Here is a 21,618-nt window from a genome sequence, read left to right as displayed (position 1 = left end):
GGAGTCTGCCAGTTGTAAAGTGAAAAGGATGTTGTGCCTCCCTTGCCTGAAGCATTAAAGGAGAAGACCCTTTTCCTTAGTCTCTGTAAAACTGTTTGCCCTACATCAAAGGGAAATGTTTGGCTGGCTTATATTTTGTAGACAGTTTGTAAAGAGGTGCAAACCCAAGATGTAAGTAGTGCCCAAAGTGATTTTTGCTTTCTCTCAATATTTTGCTCCCTAAGCCTAATAATGTTAGTTATGTATTTTTCTAAAGTGCAGCAGCCTAGATAATAGAGTGTAGATTTAATTTTGTTTGAGGTACTCGGGTGTTGTAGCCTTGGACCACCTCCAGGAGACTGCAGGTAGCAGTTTGGCTGGGATCTCTCAGCTTCTCTGTGTTTATTAACCTTTTCTGGCTGGCATCTGGAATGGGCACCCATCCATGAGGTACGCTTTGTCTGGACTGCTCCTTGGAATTTATTTTGTTCATTTTCTAAGATTTCTTCCCAATATCTAAAATTAAAAAGGGTAAAGCCTTACTGGGTAAATTTCTTTTTGGCCACATGATCTCTACTTGAGCTACTCTAAGAAGCTTGAAAGTATTTGTCCTTACGGATTTTCCAGGAACACACACATGCTACTTTGCACAGGACGTGCTCATAGTTGCTCTCCATCCTAGGTACTCCGTCTGCATATCCAGCAAGGGTTTCCTCAGGGTCATGTCGTGGCTTCTTTCCTCATTCTTCATATTCTGGCAGTATAAAGAGGCTGCTTGCTGTGATTTTCTTTGTTTCCCCATGCTCAAAGGCCTACACATGTCCTGAGCAGATGCAGCTCACATCTGTTTGCATCAGCCACCTTGCCCATTGCCAGCATTGCTTTCCATGGGTAGGAAGGAAGGAACTGAGCAGAAATAATGGCAAGCAGGAAAAAAAGCACATGCAAAAAGCAGTGAGATTACTTGTGCTTCATGTATGCCTCTCGTGTATTTGGAGGCCTCCTATCAAATGTTCTAATTCTTAGGTGCTTAGATTGTCAGGACCTACTCTGCAATGTGAATGGCAGTTGTAGAAGGCATCCATGGGCCTGTAGTAAATGCTGGTTCCCAAACAGCTCCCTCCAGTTTTGCTGGGATTGCGGTGTAATGTTTGGCAGAGCTAGTCCCGCATTAGCGTGGGGGTGATTGGTGCACACAAGCAGGGCAGGCATAAAGATACCTTATTGTAAATAAGAGATGTAAAGGAAGCCCTGAGCATTTGAAAACCCATGTACCTTTTTGCAAGGGTGGTGGCGCTTAGCATGGCTAAGGTAGCCAGATTTTGGTGTGGTTAATCACGCTGCTCCCTCATAAATCTCCCTTGTAGTTTCACTTGATGGTGCCATTCATCACCTCCTGTTCTGCACTCCGGAGCGGGGTTACACTGGGACACTTAAGCAGCTGCTGTTTATGTTTTAATGATATAGCTTGTTAGCTGCTTATTTGAAAAGAAAGACGTTATAAATAATTCAAAGGAATTATTTTGTAGTGTGCATGCATATATGACATCCTGTTAGAATAGCACAGCGTCCCTCTTTGCAGATAGGAAGTTCTTTATATGTGCTGCTGAACAATTTGGGGTCTTGGAAACTGAGGGCTCCGGCAGGCATTACAAGATGATGTATGAACGCAGTTTATAGGCATTAGTAAGTTCATACTCAAAAAGAGTGTGTTCCAGTTCACCAGTGCTCAGTGTACGAGCTTGCTGGCCGTGTGCTGCCGTGGGAGGGACTGCATCGTTCTTGCGGGGGCTGTTTTGGAAAAGTGGGGATTTCTGTGACCTGTCTTTGGTTCCTTTGTGAGGAGGGAGGTGCAGTTGTTTGATATCTTCAATTATTTATAATAAAACTCTTAGCTTGTTAGGGTCAACCAGGAAGACAAATTAGAGTGACCAGTCTATGCTGTCTGCCATGGTTATTGGCTTTTCAGATGGGGACTGATGGCATCTTAGCTTTTTCTCCTAAACTGTAAATGAAATCCTGTCTGGTGCAGGCTGCCCCTACTCCCCTGCCCCTGTCTGGAGTAAGACACTTTTCTGCCCTCTTCTCTTTTTTTAAAGAAAATATTTATTTATTTTGGTAGCTTTCTAGTAAAAGCAAGATGGTTTCTTGTAAGTAAAATTCCCTTACAAGGATGGATAGGTTGGTCTGTTCAGCTCTGATTTTGCATGACTTGAACTTCAATGACGATTTTTGGCTTTGTGCTGTAATTCAAGTGTCTTCAAGCTGGTTTCTGCCCCTCGAGAGCTTGTTTTGGTGAGGAGGAAGCAGAGGAGAGGTAAACAGGGCAGGCAGCCGATGACAGGGAGAAACAGCGGGTGCTTTTACTGTGAATTGTTACATGTTTGGCAAGAAGTAAATCTAAAGTAAATGCTATGTTAACCAAAATATTTTTTTCTATCTCATGTAAGCATATGCATAACTAAAACCAAAATATGTTTTGTTCTCTATTTAAAAGCATTTAACTGAAGTAAGAATAAACTTTGGTAGGGAACACAGCTGGCTGGGAGAGGCTTAGCCCAAGCCATCATCTCGTGCCTGAGAGCGCCACAGGGCCTCCTAGCAGGGTGAGATCAGACCCCTAGAGCGAGTGTTTTGACTTTGCTCACTTTAAGCCTGGCTGGGGGAAACTAGAGAATTTCAAAAGTCAAGTAATTCTTCCTTTTTAAATACAAATACCAATCTGTCTTGCCAAGTTTCTGTCTGTATTTCTAATTACTAAATGGTGGTCAGATTTTCTTGCAAAACTAGCCCTGCTGCCACCATTGCTCCTTGGAAATTTCCCTGTTAGTGTCCCAAAGCAAATGGAACAAGTGCTGTAAGACCTGGGCCTTCCCAAAACATCCTGACAATTTGGGTTTCCGTAGTCTGGGAAAGACAAAAGTCTTCTGCCATGAACATAGCTATTTGCTATAGATTTTGTCACTCAGTCTTTGCAAAGCCAAAGACATTATCCCTCCAAGCCAAGCTGCGAGCACAGGGTGGTGCAGAAGACACAGGCTAAGCTGAATCCATTGGGAAGATAGGACTTTGGAACCTCTGCGAGTGACGGCTTTGGAAATAAATTAACATCCCTATGGCATCATCATCTTGTGGCCTATGGGACATGTGTGCTTTGTTTAGTCTTTTGTTTAGTCTGCTAACATGCTCTTGTATTGCTGAGTGGGAAATCTTCAGTTAAATGGCAATTCGGTGTCATAAACCTTTGAGGCAAAGACATTGTATTCTGTCTGGCTGTGCAGAGCCTGTTTCGCTGTGGCCCTCGTCCAGAACTTGACAAACACAAATGATAAATTAGGTGTATTTATCTAAGGGCTCTCTGAGCGATGATAAGGCATGTTTAAACTATATTTTCTTTTTAATCATGTATTTAGTGCTTTTTATTAAGTTGAAATATGCAAAGTCTGTTTTCATTGCTGCAGTGCAAAAGCTTCAGCCCGGTGCTGGCACATCATTTCTTCTTCTGCAGCCTTGGAATAAGACATTTCCCGGAAATGCCATAAATTGTGACAGCTGCCGAAATCTCTAAGGGTTTTGTTAAGTCATGGAACTCATTTCACATGGTGATGCAGGAATAAGATGCAAAACTAATGCCCGAGTATTTTAGTAGGAGTCTTTGCAGACCCAAGGAGAGTTACATTTGTACTGGGGCCGGTATTTTTGAGGTCTCCCTTTCTCTTCAGACATTGTGTTTCATTTGCTGTGTGGAAAATCATGAAAGGAGGAAGTGCTGCCATTCCTGGGAGGCTTGGCTCTCTTTGTGGTTTGCTGCTTCTTTTTATTTTGATTTGTTTTTGTTTGCTTGCTTGTTCATTGAGCTCAATAGACACTTGAGGAAGCAGAGCTGAAATGGTTTTGTTTTCTCTCTCCTTTTTTTCTTTTATTTTTTCACCCCTTCTTCTGTGCTTATTGCAGTGTAGGCCTAATGCTGCTTTTGTTGAAGTACAGGGAAGGTTGCAGCCATCTTCCATTATCACCAAAGCCAATTCCTTTCCCCGTTGTTCTTAATTTCAGGCATTGTCAAGTTGCGCCAGGTATCAAATGCTGCTAAGATATTTGGTATCCAGAATTGAAAATCTTAATAGCACGTAGCACTGGCTTTATTTTTCTTTTTTTTTACTTGATATTTTAAAAGGAGCAACTAAAGGAAATACAAGTATTTCACAGAGAACGCTCAAAAAAGGGACTCTTTGGGATAGGTCTTTTGACAATAAAAGATCCTGAAGGAACATGCATTCTGCATGGTTTTCTGGTAGTAATTCAGTGTCCAAAGTGTTGGAGAGTGCGTAAAATGCTGTGTAAAATGCTTGTAACTCAGTGGAAACAGTGGCCCAAACTATGCAGCCATTCTTGTCCTCAGCTTTGTGCATGCTCCATTAAGTTCAATTGCATAAGTTTTTGTAGGACTGGTGCCAAGAGGAGCTTTCAGTAGATTGGAAAGGAAGAGGAGCAGAGTAAAAGCAAACAGCCGGTTTCCCGCTCCAGCTGCGTGCTCCTTCGCTCGTCCGGCATGAGGCAGCAGCTGTGAGCAGCGTACAAGTAAAAAGCTTTCTGAAACATGCTACGTTTCTATCGCATGTAAATGTCATTAAAATGTACAGGAGAAAATTTCATGTGTAATTTGAACATAAATGTATTTGAACATGGATGTTTGCTGGAGATGGGAGGGGGATCATGGTCATGCAAAGGTATGTTCCTTTCTCCTGGCACGGGAACATTGTCAAATGGAGTTTTTGAGATGCCTAAGGAGAGGGTTTGGAAAGATTTTCTCTGAAGAGAACTCCAAGGAATTGCAGCTAGTAGCTGAAGTGCAGTTGATTTTCTCCTCACTCCCTTGGCTGCCTCTACATCTCCCCTGCTTGTCCTGGGAAGACTCCCAAAGGACAGCGGGAAGTGAATTGGTATCTGCAAGCATGAATCTCGTCTCAGTGGTAACTTGGCATTAAAAAATGAAGTTATATGAGGAAATGAAAGGAGACAAAGTAGGAAGATTAACAAAATGAAATGCAGCAATTAACAAGATAAAGAAAATATTTAGGAATAAAGGCAACTGTCAGTGGGTACAGTAGGGTGTCCAGCAGCCCTGCTGAGGTCGCTTATGATCCATGTTTTGCAAATTCAGTTATGTCTTGAGCCACGTTTTTAAGTCTGTGTTAGAATTAGTTAATTACTTATGTTTTAAGCAGCGCTGAGGAAATCTACTCCAGTTGAGACCCAAGTAATTCCCGTTTGCCAGTTCTGCTTGATTTCATTTCAGACTTATCCCCACACAAGCCAAATCACAAAAATAGTTTCCTCTCCAGTGGAAAATTAAAGGCAAAAAGCATATCCTTGTGTTGTTGATGAGATGTTGTAGATGCACGGTGAAGAATGGCAGGGAACTGGCTCTTGTTGAGGTTAGGCTTGGGCTTTAACCATTTTGACCTGGTTGCTAGACGCAAGTAAAATGCTCTTAGGTATAACTGAAGACTGTAGTTTAATATTAGAGGTTGTTTGCACAGAGAGACTAGGCAGTCTAGTGTGATAAAGGGTGAAAAGCTCAGACCGTTGCATTTTTCAGGACTGTTTCCAGCGTAGAGCTCTGCTTGTTTCTTTATCTCATGCAGGCTATTTGTACTGTGGAGCCAGCGGGATTTTTCTTGTTTGCTTTTATTTTGTCTCAGTCAATTCAGCTGTCAGTGGTCAATCTTTTCATTTCCAGCGCATTGATTTATTAAATATTAAACTTGTCAGATGTGGTTATTGCTCTTCTCCCCTACCTGGCAGTGCTGCAGAGGCTGGCATACGGCTCACCTGTCCCCAGGCAGGTGCCCTTTTCTTGCTCCTGGGGCTGAAGATGTTTCAAGAAAAGACTTTTACCAGGGTGCCACAGCTCTTCCTTCTTCCCTTGCTGGAACTACCTGAAAGCACTGAGGATCTCAAAACCTGAAACAATAATGATGAGTTAAAAATGACAGTCTTTTGGATAATTTAGAGGATTTTAGTTGGAGGACTGAATTATATCCAGAATGACTACCCAGTGCTATCACCTTACCCCTTGCTTATGTGTCAAACCCTTCCTGGGACGTGGATGAAATGGAAACTTGAGCACGGCAGTGTTGGAGCAGTACCTGCAAGTTGTTCCCAGGCCCAGGGAAATGGAGTTCATGTGCAGGAACAGCAGCCACACAGCAGCTAGTTCTGCAAAGGAGTCCTGAAGATATCATGATTTGAATATATTTCTTACTTGCTTTTGTTTATTTTGGGGGGGTTTAGGGAACAATTTTAGAAATATTTTACACTGAGGTTTAGCTTTGCTCCTACAAAGTGGGTCAGAGAGATGTAGGCTCTTGACTGAAGTGGCAAACAGGTGCTGGCATCTCCAGCTTCTCCCAGAGCCACTCTTCCATTCCCCAGAGTAAATCAGACATTAAATTGCAATCCTTTGCCCTAAATCAGAGGGCAACTAGCAGAGTCAGTGGTTATTTTCCATTAAGCTGTTGGCCAGGTCTGTTTTCTGAAATTCATCTCCAAAATGAAACAGTTCTTTGCATGTTTCAACAAGCCACCTGACTGCACTGACTGAGCATTTCTTTGTGCCGAGGAGACCGTGTTTAGGCTGTGGCCAGCTCGCCGCAGCGGGGCCATGGGGGCAGTGGCGGGGCGCAGGGGAACTGTACGGGCCTGTTTCTTTCTTCTTTAACTGTGTTAGTTTGTTGGGTCTCAAGCAAATGTTGCTTGAAAGCAATGCACAATATTTGCTTAGTGATCCAGTGGAATGTCTGGGATATTTGTGTTTTTCCTCTAGAGCCAAAAAACACTTTCCGGCTCTAAATCTTGATGCCGCCAGCCTTCAGCAGGGTTTTTCTCTACTGGAGGGTGAGGAGAGCCAAGTTGCCAGGGATTTTGCAGGCTGGTCGGCACCTTTTCTGGCATGGGGTGCCCGTCTGGCATGGGATACTCTTGGGTTCTTACACCCAAAAACTCCTGTGTGGTAATTTGAAACATTTTAAGTGTTTTTGTTGATGTTGTTGCTGGTTATATGCTTTTTTTCCCCTCCTTCTTCTTCTTTTTGTATTGCTAAGTAAAATAGTATCTGTATGCCTATCAGTGCTATGGTGCTATTCATAACAAGAAAAGCTAGTAGTTTTTTCACTGTCATCGTTGACTGGAAGGGGGAGACTTGATCTCCAAAGAGCAGTGCTGTATATTGTGACTCGGCAGTGGTTGTGCAGTCCAGGATAAAACATTGCAGACAGCTTGAAGTGATTCTGCACCAGAGCATTTCTAGGGAGGGAGAGAAAGGTAACACTTCTTTTTGTCATAGGCTCAGATTTGACGTCTGCCTTTTCAGACATGTTCCCAAACACGTGTGTGGGTTTGCTTACGTTCCCATACTGCCTGAGCACATTCAGCTTACGTGCCCATACTGCAACATTCCCATGCTGGCCTGAGGGTGCACAGGCAGATAGGCTCAGTCTATCTACTCTTTGAAACGCTCTTGTGTTGCCAGATAGACAGTAGTTCACAAGAGGCACTTTTCAATACACGTTTTCTGTTGGGCAAAATCAACATTTATAAACAATGAACATGTTTGCTGAAATTGTTAAAAATACTTATGTTTGAGCAAACAAATAGCAAAGTAAAAATATTAGGGGGCAACTTGAAGTCTTTGCTACTACCAGGGCTGCTGCAGAACTTTACATTTACATGAGGATCTTCTCTCTCATGCAGAGAAGGGGTGAACACAACCGTAGGAGTTCGCTCTTTCTCCATAAGCAGAAATGGTTTTGTCTATGCCGTTCTCACGTGGTAGGCCTTCTCTGTGGCACTTGCCACATTTTGGAACGCTGGAGGGAGCGAGCTGGTCGGCTCCGGAAGACTTTGCTCAGGGCAGCTGCAGCACGAGCAACACGTCAGGTTGCCTGTCCGAGGTGATTTGCTTCCTTTATAGAGCATGCCGTGTGGTGGGAGGTTCCGTTAGTCCCAAGCACATGTGCAACAATGAGGAGGGCGCCCGGAGAGGCTGGCGGTCGGCAGAGACAAAGCTCAAGGCGGGTCTGGTTGTCCCTGTGGGATCAGTCGACCTCCCGCATGCTGGACCAGGCCTGAGGCCGATGAGGGGGGTGGGAATGGGTTTGGAACTGGAGCACAGAGCTCTGGGATTCAGGCATGTAATGTTGGAGCCGGTTTTGTGACAGGCCGCGGCGCGACTGGGAATTGGTGCATGGTTTCCTTTGGCTGGGGGCGAGCTGTGGAAATTTGGCTTTAGCCTGGCAGCCTTGGCCACGGTTGACGTTTCTGTGCAGAATTTCTTTTTTTTTTTTTTTTAAATTCAGGTTGGAGGGAGCCACTATAATTTATGCTGTCATCAAATGGATATTTCTATCTATCCCTCCCAATCCCCCTTGTTTTATTTACTTCAGTGTACTTAAAGTATCCTGGTGTCTGACCCTTCCCTGATGCTTGCTAAAGTTTTGCTTCGTGCTTTTTGCTCTTCTGTTCAAAGTGAAAGTGAAATGTAACTGGATGCAACGTTAGAGGGTTAAATATTTTGTCAGAAAAGACGACATTGCCCATTACAAAGGTTTTGCTTAGCGTTGAAGTTCTTCTAAGGTAGTTTTGGTGCCTCAGTTGGTGTTTGCCTTCTCAACTTGCAGAGAGAGATGTGGGACTGTAACAGCTCTCTGGCACCAGCCATAAAATGCTGGGTTTTGTTCTTGTTGGCTTTTGTGGTTGTGCTGCCTGGGAAAAGGCTAAATTTGATGGTGTCTTTGGCCTAGGTATTACTGACCGTAAATACGCAGGGTAAAATGCTGATGGTGTGGCCTTAGTGCTCTGCTGATTGTAATTTGTCCCCTTTTCTTCATTAACCCTCCACATTGGTTGTGAAAGAAAGAAGGAAAAATTTTAATGAAATAACTCAGCAGCAAGTGCTGCCCTCGGGGAAGGCAGCCCATTACGGCTCGGGGCTGGCATCCCCCGGCAGGAGTATCCGGTGGGGATAGGGCCGGGGAGCGGGTTTGGGCCCAGGGAGGCCGCTGCGTTGCAGCAGTTGTGCTGGGGCGATGCTGGACGCCTGCAGGAGCTGCGCCCTTCTGCCGCCTGTAACGAGCTGGAGTAGATTGTGAAGCTAAGAGCTGGGATTGCAGAAAATAAGTCTCCCTTATTACATCTGACAAATTGGGCTGTGAAAATTTTGGCGGCAGCTGTTACCCTGGTCTGTTCAAAGAGTGTGAGCTATCAAGCCTGGCTATTAAAGCATGTGTTTTCCCTGAACTCTACTGGACAGAAATGGTTTAAAATAGCAGTGTGCTTTTTGTATGCGTGGGTCTGGACATGACAGATGACATCGGCTAAGCTTCATGTGCTGTGACATGAAGCATCTTCATGTGTCGACAGGCTGCAGCTATGTTCCGAGAGGGCAGCAGGCACTGTGTTTCCCATGCAGGATGTCTCATTCGGGCCCCGACACTGGTGTTGGGAAGTCTCTAGGGCAAAAGCCAAAAGGCTCTTGCCACGACAGCGATGGGCTCTGAAAAGATTTGAGCTTTTGCGAGCACAGAAGGGCTGAAACCACAGCTGTACTTGATGTCACGCGTAGGTCTGGTGGCAGTGGTGTGGCCCGAGTCCCGTGCTCTCAGTGAAGTGTCTAAGAACCTTACAAACATTTCTGAATGCATCCTCAGGAAAATGAGAGCATTGAGTGGAGATCCAAGGCACTGTTCAAGGAAGCAGCTTTCCCAAGCTTCCCATGCAGCCAGGCAGTGACAGAATTGGGACAGTAAGTCAGACCATTAAGTCCTGCGTTGGTAAACAAGCCATCAGCCCATACTTCTTGTTGTTTTTGTCTCAGCCACTTTCTGCTTTTCAGAGTAATTCTTCGCTCCTTTTTATCTTATATATTTACTTGTCGGGAAGCCCCTTTTCTTTTTTTTTTCTTTTTTCTTTTTTTTTTTTTTTTTTTTTTTTTTTACTTCACGTTCAGGCAGAGGGTTTGGGCTCCCGTGTGACACTCACCTCCAGCTTTCTGCATTGCTCTCTAGTCGTCCCCGTGGAGAACTGGGGGCGCTGGGGACACTTTGGCAGTGTGGAGCTCGGCAAGCCGGGTGTTCTTGTGACAACGCACCAGAGCAAGGAGACAGGCTCTGCTTTCCTTGGGCTTGGAGTTTCGTGTGCTGCTGCATCCGCTTAGTTCACACTGTGGGTGCTGAGGCTTTCCTTTAAGTTGTTCCACAGGACTTTAGGGAACTTCAGCCTAATCACTGATTAAAAGGAAAGAAAACACTGGTAGGTCTTGCATTGGTAACTGTTCTAGCTGATGTCGTTCGCACTGTTGGAAAAAAAATATAAAGCTTTAAAAGATTTTAAATACTCCCAGTGCAAAGCCTGAATAATTATAGGCAAAAAATCAGACTTCCCATTTTGCAATGTCAGTGCAATGAAATTGCTCTCTTGGCTGACATGTTAAGCCACATGGACTTCCAAATAAGGTTTTGTAAGCTTTTTCCTAATTATGGCTTAATTTAAGTCTTTGAGTTTAACAATTTGCAGCAAAATATTTTTCCAGTGAAAATGTTGTTTGTGTGGATTAAAAATCTTATATTCTTCATGGCTTAGATTTCTGAAATGTTTAAGCATCGGGAAATCACATTTCTCTTTACTTTTTAAAATGCATATCAAAGAGAAAAATTATAGTGTGTATGCAATATTGCATTTTGAAGACATTTTGAAAAGGAAATGTCGATTTTTTTTTTTTTCCAAAGCTTTTGGTAAAATGCTCATGAGATTATAAGAGACTAAGCAGGAGGCCTAGGATTCAGTCTCACGCAGTTACTGCTGCAAGAGATAAATTAGAAGTAATTTTGCTTTTGTATATTTGCTCTTAGCTGTGGCGTTCTGACAGCAGCAATAAATAGAATCATCTGCGTAATTGTATTTATTTAGTGGTTGATCTGTCTTTTCTAGAGAAAATCCCTCTTTGCCCAGATAAAATATTCTTCCATTCAGCTGTAGAGGAACAATATATTTTTACAAGCTGTGTGGCTGTAAGGGAATGTTTCTCCACAGGGTTCACATAGCATTTTGATATGGGCTATTCAGGGAATTTGATTTTTGGTGAACAAAATATGTCGGTGGCACTCAAGACTCATTGCTCTCCTGTATGTTGCTGTCCTCACTGGCTAACTGGATATTTGCTCAGCAAAATTAATCATAAAAGCAAAGGGATGATATGATTAAGCCGGATTTAATACTAGATTTTTTTTTAATGGGATATTTTCTTAAATCAATTTAAGAAATGTCTTAGCCCTGCAGCTCACAAGGGAAGAGAGAGTTTTGAAGATTTCTGGCTAAATACTCAGTAGAAATAGTAGATGTGGTGGAAAAATGGGATCATTTTGGAAAATACATTTAAATAGTTTAAAATTCTCTGCTGTGATCATGCATTTTTGACCCCCTGCAGCCTTATGTTGTCAAATGAAGAATGTCTCTATCTCCCTAATGTTAATGTTTAAAATATGATACAAATAAACCATTAGAATATAGTATAAAATTAGAAATGGTGGTCAACAGCACAGTTACCTGAGAGCTCGTCTGCTGGCACTTACCAGCACAGGCACTGGGCCTTGCTAACATGTGCATAGCAGTGATGGTTTGTAAAGCTGGCATCTCCTGAGGGGCTGAAGGGAGTAAAATCCTGTGAAATGCAGAGAGACCAAACATTTTTAATGTCTGTGTTTGTTGGTGCTTGAAGGCATAAGTATCTGGAAACTAGTTTGAAAACTGCTTTTCTGAAGGTGATGGGGAAGCAGGGAGGCTGGAGAGGGGAGTTGCTTTTATTTTCCAAGTAAAGGACTAAGATCCTGAAACAGCGAAAAGCATCATGAGAGTTTGCAGTCTGTATTTCACCTCCTTTACTCTTCTTTGCAGGTGACGTATTTGGGCAAGGTTTCCACCACAGGGATGCAGTTTTTGTCAGGCTGCACAGAGAAGCCAGTCATCGAGCTGTGGAAGAAGCACACGCTCGCCAGGGAGGATGTTTACCCAGCAAACGCCCTGCTGGAAATTCGCCCTTTCCAAGTCTGGCTGCACCACCTGGACCTCAAAGGCGAGGCGACAGTCCACATGGATACCTTTCAGGTCGCACGCATCGCCTACTGCACTGCTGACCACCACGTCAGCCCAAACATCTTTGCTTGGGTGTACAGGGAGATCAACGACGACTTGTCCTACCAGATGGACTGCCACGCAGTAGAGTGCGAGAGCAAGCTGGAGGCCAAGAAGCTGGCCCATGCCATGATGGAGGCCTTTAAGAAGACTTTTCACAGCATGAAAAGCGATGGCCGGATTCACAGGAATAGCTCCTCAGAAGAAGTGTCTCACGAATTGGAGTCTGACGATGGCTGACTGAACATGTTCACGGCTCAGCAAAGGCAGAAAGGGCCAAGGGAATGAGAGCTGATAGGTGACTACACAACAGTTGAAATTGGGAAATGAAAAGACTGCCAAACACTCGGCTGACCATTTTTTTAAAATCAAAAGGGCAATTCAGTACCTAAAGATATGCATCGTTACAGTAATTGCATTACCTTGAAATCTGCTGCTGTTTTAAATATGAGAAAAAAGCTTCTTTTTCCCCCAGTCTCTCACCCATCACTGACCCTTTCTTGTCTCTCTAGGTCAGGTGCATACTTCCAAGTAGATTCATTCCTGCTTGTCTTATAAAAGCAGTCAGGTGATTTTTATTAGATGCTGCTCTGGCATTCATAGCTAGGAGCTGATGCTGATACAGAAGAGCAGGTAGGACAGGAAAGCCCTGATGAGTCCAGGAGAACCGTTCAGCACGATGCACCGCAAAACCCTTCGAGCCCATGTAGGCTAAAACAGCCATACGCAGCCTTTTAGACTAATGGCCTGGCATTCTGCAGTTAATTCACATTTCACAGATTTAAAAAAAAAAAAAAAGAAAAAGAAAAAAAGAAAAAAAATGCTTGTATTTACCCATTATATCATATGCTATCCTTTATTTTATTCATTATATCTTTCCTTAATGTATCTGCAGCCGCGTCTTTCACCCAGCAGCAGTAGGTGCAGTTTCAGACTATGTACTGCAGGATACCAAAAAGTGCTGGGAGACAAACGCCGCGGGGACTGGGCGAGCAGCACCGGTACCTGCGCGTTCTGAAACGCCCATCTGCTCCGTAGCGAGTGGGCCCAGCGGTAAGAACTGAGCGGTCTCGTTCAGACCCTCGCCCCTGTCAGTATTTGAGCTGTGATTTTTGCATCGACCTCAGGTTTGAAGTGGCGTGAGCGTGGCAGCCTCCGCGCTGGCGGCGCCTGGCCCGGGCAGGGGCTGCCAGAGCTGCACTGCTGTAAAGAAAAAGAGAAAAAAAGTAAAAAAGAGAGAGAGGAAAAAAAAGAGAAAAGCTCCTTTGGAGACAGGTTTGACAGTTTGCTCTGGTGGAGAAGCTCTTGTTAAGCTCCCCATACCCTCCCTTGTTTGCAGATACAGAGTCCTGCTTTTCATAAATGTGGATGTTTAATACAACTCAAAACTTGTTTCACTTGATATTTTTTGAAGCCAAGAGCAGATCAGTAGTTTGCAGTTAATGCTGCTCTTTTATACGATTTTGTTCTTAATCATGGTAGCGTTAGGGGCACGAGGGCACCTTACAGAAGCCTTAAAAGAAAGCTAATTGAAGCAGATAGCTCTGTGTCTGTGTTCTGTGGGTGTACGTGTCTGTGTGAGAGTGTATGTGTGAGTCCAGTGTTAAAACATGTAGAATAAGCATGGAGACATATTGAGGAGGGCCCACGCCTCTTGAAAATATGCTTGTTGCTTTACAATGTATGCAAACTATTCTTCAGCATAAATGCATTCATACTTTAATAAAAAATAAGTTTGAGTTAAAGTTTGGGAGTTTTAGGCTGTCTTTCCAATGCATCCCTATGTGTTTTTGTTTAATGTGTTTGAATCTTCTGTTCCATTGGCTTAGCGGCATGAAAATGTAAATTTATTTCCAGTTACTATTACATCAGTCTCCATGAGAATTACTTTTAATAATTTTAAATGATTTTCTATTAAATATTGAGATGAGGTGATTGCTAAGAGATTTTTTTAAAAACTTTTTTTTTGTGTGTGGACGCAATTTGTAATTTCTGTGTTGTGGGAGGTGCCAGAGATTTATTTATTTTCTCTCCTCCGAGGAATGAGTTTCAATGAGCCCTGTTGAATAGGAACAGTCTCTTGCCTTGGCTGTATTAATCACAGCTGGTTCAGGTCTGTCATTAGCTGGTGGGATGGGGAATAGAAACTAAGCTCAGCATATTTCCAGAATTGTTTCTCTGAATCTCGTGGTGATCCACTGGTTTCGAACAGCTGTAAAGATAAAATTTTCCCAATAATGCCCTATTGGAAGTTGGAGGTCGTGTATAGCCTATATGTTGCTTAAAATAAAGATCTGAATCCTGTTATGCAAGTATCTTTCTTTCTAACTGGAGGCAAAAGCCTGAAAATTTCTTCCAACTTTAAACAAATGGCTTTTTCTTGCAGAGCTATAATCATGTTTTAGTTTCTTTACTTGTTTGAATGTCCTGCCACTAAAGTTGCTGTGTCTAGATTCCTGAATTTCATCCCCTCGGCGGCTGCCCGCCTCGGCAAGGAGGGGTTTTGCCGGGGAGCCGCAGCCCTCGGCCGGAGGAGTGTGAGCGTGGGGAGAGGTGAGAGCGCCCGGGCGCCGGGGTCCTTCCCTGCACGAGCTGGGGCCTGGGAGCTGGGCGGCACCTGCGCCACGAGGGGCCGACACGGCTGCCCCTTTGGGTTCCGTGTCTCCCCTTCTTGAGCCAAGTCCTTGCAAGTCCGGGCTGTGGTGCTGCCTGGGGGTGCTGTGCTCCCTCTGCCTGACACAGCCCTCTACAGCAAATCAACCCCAACCGGCTGAGCTGGACAGAAACGTTCTAACTGTTTCGTTCTCTTTCACACACAGTGTTTCCTCTCAACGCTTTGGGATCTGCTACACGCATCCTGTCTGCCTAAGCTGCCTGCAGGTATGAGGTACATCCTGAATAGTTTATTTAAGGACACTATAAATTTATGCAAATAGTGCTGACTTCATTCTCATCATGCATAGAAATGATAGGTGGAAATGCCAAGAGTTATTCAGACATGGTTTGGGTGCTCTGCCATGAGGTCATGTCTTGTTCCTCTTCCTCGTCCCTTCCGTGACTCGCGGTGGCTGCTCGTGCCAGCCCCGTGCCCTGCAGCCAGCTTGTTCTCCTCTTTCTGGAAGGAGGGACACATGGGAGCATGTGGGACAGGAAAATGCACAGTTGCTACTTCGGGAAGCACTGTAGCAGCCTCTAGGAAGCAGAGGGGTCTCCCATGGGCAGAGCCTGCGGCACTCAGCAGCGCAGCTCCTGCCTCAATCCTCTGCGTGTGGAGGCAGCACATTATGGGAGGACTTTCAGTGATGAAAAAAATACTAAGGAAATCATTCTTCTCAGGAAAGAAAAGTCATGCTTGAACAAGCGAGTTAACTTTTCCTTGAATTAATCTGTTGGAAAAGAAAGTTGTAAAACTGTACAAGAAATCACTTCCGATGGGCTAATGTTTTTCTCTTTGCCTTTCAGCTCTAGAGCACAGAAAAAATCAGGGAGCATTTAGGTCACTCAGCCCCAACATCAATGTGCAACAGGGTCAGTGTTTTAACAAAACAATGTTTGTTTGCTCTGTTTTGTTTCTTAATTATGCTAAGGAAAAAGGAAGTATTTTCACACGCAGAATAGGCTTGCTGAGTTCTGTGAGTCTGAGGTCTAAACACCTTCTTCCACACGTCCATACCATCTGCTGTGGTGCCAGGAGTGGAGGATTCTTGCTCAAGGATTGCAAAGGGCGGCCTAGTTGAACCCCCCCCCCAGTTCCATTTGTTTGTCTGGAAGGAGAAAGGCAGAGAGTCATTTCTTTCTTCTTTCAAACTCAAGCCTGTTAAGAACATTTTAATATTTTCTGTTTTGTTTTTATGCAAAAACAACCCTCTGCAGCTGTAAAAAGTAATTACACATTGCCAAAGGGCTGCATTTAACATTCTTACATACTATTTATTGATGTGTTTTGTGTGATTGGGAAGCCTTTTGATGTACAGGTGACTCAAGTGTTCTGAAAGAATAACACATACATGTATATGTTATTCTTGCAAGCTTTGAAGCTACGTTATCAGTTCATTCACAATTAATTTTATGTAAATTGTAAGTTTATTGTGGACGCAAGCGTATGTATGCATATATATGTACGTATGCACACACACTTTTCAATTGGCCTGCTTTGAGATTTAATGCTCATTAATAACTATTTTTTTTGTGATGGATGCATGTAATGGGAGAGGTGCGTATATAAAGATAAAATTGCACTTTAGCATTCAGATAAAAAGAAAAAGCTATTTAAAAAGACCTTTTCCTTTAGTGGGAAGCAGATTAATTTGTCATATACTTGTAACATTTTATATGCTATATGCATTATTTACCATTTACCACCGGAGGCTGTTGGTTCCATGCCCAGTCAGTTACTGTAGGAATGATGTATGGTTGTGTTCAGTTTTCCCTATTGACTTTAATGACAGCAGGAGCTCTGAACCAGGATTTCTTACTTTATTAATTTGTGTGTAACTGGGAAATGACAGCTTTAATGTATGGTTGTTATCCTGTTCACTAGAATGTTAAGTTTTCAAAGAGTTTAAGGGACTATATCCTTTTATGAAAATGGAACATTTGTTGCATTTCTTTTTTTCTTAATGTAATTTTAATAGACATGGTGTTTTTTTAAGTTTCCTCTTTTGATGGTAATTAACAAGTTTCCTTTCTTTCCTCATACAACTGGAGATTAGTGGCTGCAAATTTTGCTTGTTAAAGATCTTCCTGACCTTTCCACCCTCCCAGAGGAACCAACCTTCCCTGGCTTCTCTTCCATTTCTCTCCTTTCCCTCTGCCACCAGGTAGAAGCCAGCAGAGCTGTCAGTCCTGAAGGAAAATAAGGATATTTGGAGCAACAATCTCTGTCCTGTGAGTAGATCTCCAACCTGTGTGAGGATGTTCCCAGGGATGTGCTAAGGGACTAAGCCCAAACTCACCACAGCAGCTTTATTTGGCAGTAGGACATGTGGACAAAAGACCTGATTTCCAGTTATTCCTGGAAAGATGAGGATAAGGAGTTGAGTCATTTTCATATATACATATATATATATATATATAAAAATATGTACACACATGTATATATAATACGTGTGTGTGTATATAAAAATGTCTGTGGCAGAAGAGGATGGGGCCAAACTCTTCTCAGTGGTGGCCAGTGATAGCACAAGAGGTAGTGGGTACAAGTTGAAACACAGGAAGTTCCATCTCCAGGTGAGGAAGAACTTCTTTACAGTGGGGCTGACAGCCCCCTGGAACAGGCTGCCCAGGGAGGTTGTGGAGTCTCCTTCTCTGCGGATCTTCCAAACGTGCCTGGATGTGCCTCTGTTTTAGGTGTCCCTGCTGGAGCAGGGGGGTTGGACTAGGTGATCTCTGGAGGTCCCTTTCAACCTCAACCTTTCTGTTATTCTATGAAGACACTTGCAGAAAAAGATAAAATCCAAGGCTGCTTTCAGCAGGGCAGGGGAACATCGCTACGCAGACAAGAGTGTGTCTTTCCTTTCCTTGTTTCCACCCTTAATGGGGTAGGAAGGTGTTATTAGGAAAAAGGTACCTGTTTGGAGTTGAGCTGAGCAGTCCCTTTTCTGTTATTTTCCTGTAAAGCATACTGCTGTCAAAAAGAGGGGAAAAAAAAAAGAACATTATAATTCTATGAATAATGCATAATGTGGATTAGATCTTTTTTTTCCTGTGAACGGTATAAATTTTCTAAGAACTGTCGGCCTTAGCCTGGCCTTACAGGTTTTGTTCTTGGAAAGCAAGTAATTTCCCAAGGTTGGTATGGGTTATACATATGTGAAAAAGGGGAGTTACTGCTTTCTTAGATCAGTTTGCCTCTCTTTTAGAGGTAGCAGAAATGGCTGTGGACATAATTTCTGAGGATATAATTAATTGAGGTTGTAATTTGCTTACAAAAGTCAGATCGACTTTTTGTGGTCCTTATTCTGAGGACTTACTAGTGCTTCCCTGCCTTTGGTTCTGTCTGTCTCTTAATGGGTTCCAGATCTGGTGGTGTCAGGTAACAACAGACACTCCAGAACCTAAGAGGATAATAAAATACAGGGAGGAACTTCAAAGAAAACTCCTCTAGAAGGGAAAAAAATGAGGTTAAATGATGACATAGTCAACTGTGGGATATTTTTATATCCATAAAATCCAAAATGTAGGAACAGGTGAAATTTGAAACTGCGATACATCCTGACAGCGCCCTTGACTAATGCACCGTGCTTAACTTTGTGACTCTCGTGGCCTTTGGGCCTGATTCTCCCCACATTTGCAGCTTTCCCTCTGCCTTTCCCTGAGGCAGCTCTGCGCATGCCAGGGGAAGCCTTCGCTGTTCCTTGTAGCCTTTGCATCTCAGCAACAGGCACATGCTGGCGTTTGTGTGACCCTACCCATGTCCCGGGAGTATTTAGATGATCCAGCATGAGACTATTCAGAGCACAGCGTAAAAGGCCACAGTCTTCTCCGACCCGTCTGTGTTCTCTAGGTTGCCTTGGTGGCGAGAGGGGATGTTGGGATGTGTGGTGTGGCAGAGCAGCTGGGGGGAGCCCCGCAGGGCTGCTCCTCTGAGTGTTCCTGCTGGGATCTGGCTGAGTGGCACCTCCCCACCGTGCAACACTGCAATGGTCCGTGAAGGCTGACAGCACTTCTGATACCTGAAGGATGAAGTGGTGCTGGCTCGTGCCAAGCTTTCCTCAACCAGCGTGTGCTAGTGCTGCCTGTTACTGCCTTTTCTGTGCCTTGTTACAGAAATCCAGGTCTGTGCTATCAGTAAAGGTTCAGGACTGAGCTTTCCAATTGCCTCTGTTTTGCCTGGGCACTGCAGTGGGTCCCAACTAATTCATCAGCAGTGGTTTATTCTGCTTGAAATCCTAGAGAACGTCTCCTCTCCCTAGATATTTGTTCCGACTTAATTGCCAAGTTAGAGTGAAATATGAGGTTCATTGTTGTCTGCTGGAGCGCTGGGGATTCTGTTTTGCTGGCACATTTTTCATGACCCTGTGTCAGCAGCATAACTAGGCTATGAGATAATTTGTGTGCTTTAGACAAGCAGCTAAGTGCATCTTAGCCAGAGAGAAAAATAAGTTTGACCGGTCCAATGAAGTTAATTAAGGAAAACAGAACGTTAGCTCTAATTTTGCAGATTAAGTGTTGTCAGACTATGTGAAAGGCTGGTAACGTTTGTCCAGGTGGCAATCAAAGCACATTGAGCTGACACACACTCAGATTTAATAAAGATGGGTGAAACGATAGCTAGCTAGCTGTAACAGTTGAAAAAAGCTTTATACCCCAAAAGATCATTTAACAGCCAAGGAAGAAAAAGTGTGGTACTCTTACTTAGCTCAGTACTGGCTTTCCAGTCCATTCATTTTCTATTTAAATAGTTTTGAGGTTGTTCGGAAAGGTTGCGACCTTACAAGCCAAATTTCTCAGCCTGGTGCAAAGTTACAGAGGGCATAGAGTTATTTATCACAGACAACTGAATTTACTGGAATGTTGCTGGGCACAATATTATCAGAGGTAATTGAATTACCTCGCTGGAGGTAACTGCCTGCTTTACAATCTCAGTCTGGGGACACGTAGTAGTGACTCCTGGCCACGCGTGTGCAAGGTGCTGATGCCCCTGCAAGGAGGCTGCTTCCTCCCTGCCGACCTCTCCCTGTGTCCAAAAGGAGCAGAACTGTTCCGGTGCTCCTTCCGTAGGGGAAGTGGCTGTGAGATTACCTAATCATATCTGACAGGCCTTGTCCGGTTTTGGCCCCAAAACCACCATTGTAAAACCTTAGAGATGGAACATTACAACATTTGCTTCACTTGCTGTTGACAAATTTCTTATTCATCCAAGACAATTTAAACCATTGTGTGTATGTGTGTGTGTTTATCACCATAGCTTAAAGGACCTGCTCATCCTGCAGCTCCCTGGAGGGCTGAAGATCAGCCTGATACACAAGGTCTGCATAGGCCTTAAGCTGGAAGTAAGGAAAGGAGAAAGGAGTTCCAAGATCTCACCCCAAGTAGGTTGTGACCAAACATAAACTCTATATGGCAAACATGGGGTTGTTTCAACTGTCCCAGATGTGTCAGCTGGGCATAATCTTTGTGTATTCATGTATAGTATCTGGGTGGAGGACTCTTGCCTTAGTGCTATTTTGGGAAGCAGAGGATTCTTGGGAAAAGATTTAAGTATAAAATATACTACATACAGTATATGCTAGATAGATCAGGGAAGAATCAAAGGCATCCTGTTAAGAACTGTTTTTATTGAGTTATTGCCATACCATCTATTATCTTGGACATCTTTGCTGGCTTATGTGATCTAGGAGGGTGGCAATAGAAAATAAAAAGGCCAGTATGATTTCTTATAAGAAAGAAAACTCTGGGAACTTGCAGTGCATGATGTAAGATTTTGTCCCAAGATTTCGTATACCATAGTGCTAAATGAACACAGAGTAGCAGGCAGCATATTCAAGAAAAAAACAGTGGAGGTAATAGGTACCATCCCTCAAAACCTCGTTAGTGCCCTCTCTTATTTGCTGGTACCTCTTTCTAAATTCACGGAGACCCACGGTGAAGAGCCAAGATATAAAATCTTATGATGCAAGGAAGAAAGAATGATTTTAATGAATACTGCATGTCCTACATCCCATAATTTTATCAGTAAGCTCCCCAACTTCTGGAAATTGCTCTGAAATTGGCAGCCCAGGCTTCGTATTTTCTATCACATCACATGCAATTTTAGTTCTCAAGTGACTCCAATTTTAAACTTCCAGTGATGTAAACAGCTGCATTGTGCAGAGATTGAGGCGAGGACATGCTTTTGTAATCAGGCAGCGCAACTCTGCTTTTTATGGTGTGATGGTTACTGTGCCATTCAAACTATGCCCCATTACACAGAAGTGCATTCTTTTGATTTTACCAAAGAGACCATAAATATAATAAAAAAAAAAAAAGCATAGCTGGATAATACGATTTCATGCCTGGATTTTTCAGCTGCTTCCTCCTATGAAGAATAAATAGAATTTTCTCCAAAAGGGGCTTATCCTTTCACTGAGTCATATTTGTATGGCTAGCAGAGCTCATTGTTAGGCTTACACATTGCTGTTGCAATGTTTAGATAAATAAGAAACTCAATTTTCAAGTCTAAATAATAATAATAAGAATTATAATGGTACTTTTAAACCACTTAAAGAAATCCTGTTTCTTATTCCTCTGTAGTTTCCTGTTTCAACAGTCAAGGCTCTTGGGAAGTTGGGGATTTAATATGCTTGATATACAAATGCAAGAAGTTCCATAGATGCCTGGATAAAATTGATAGTAATAGTGAAGAGTAATATATTTGTCAAACTTAAGGTTTATTTGCCTTAAAACTTCTCACTATATCCTGTCTTTTTTTTCCACTTAAGGTGATGTAATGTTTTCGTCTCTGAAAACCTC

At 43.3% G+C, this 21,618-nt stretch overlaps 1 protein-coding gene across 3 annotated transcripts in view; it reads left to right on the top strand.

Annotated features, from left to right (window-relative positions):
* Nucleotides 1–14,291, top strand: part of PID1 (phosphotyrosine interaction domain containing 1) — a 56,910-nt gene extending 42,619 nt beyond the window's left edge. For all 3 annotated transcript variants that reach the window (XM_026040133.1, XM_026040135.1, XM_026040134.1), the window contains exon 3: nucleotides 11,929–14,291. In XM_026040133.1, coding sequence (XP_025895918.1) covers nucleotides 11,929–12,405 — 477 coding nt within the window. In that variant the 3' untranslated portion in view covers nucleotides 12,406–14,291. The remainder of the gene's footprint in view (nucleotides 1–11,928) is intronic.
* Nucleotides 14,292–21,618: the final 7,327 nt, after the last annotated feature.

Source organism: Nothoprocta perdicaria, unplaced genomic scaffold (assembly GCF_003342845.1).
Source record: "Nothoprocta perdicaria isolate Ctin4 unplaced genomic scaffold, notPer1 scaffold_25, whole genome shotgun sequence".
Classification (NCBI taxonomy): Eukaryota; Metazoa; Chordata; class Aves; order Tinamiformes; family Tinamidae; genus Nothoprocta; species Nothoprocta perdicaria.
This window is presented reverse-complemented; position numbering and strand designations above follow the sequence as displayed.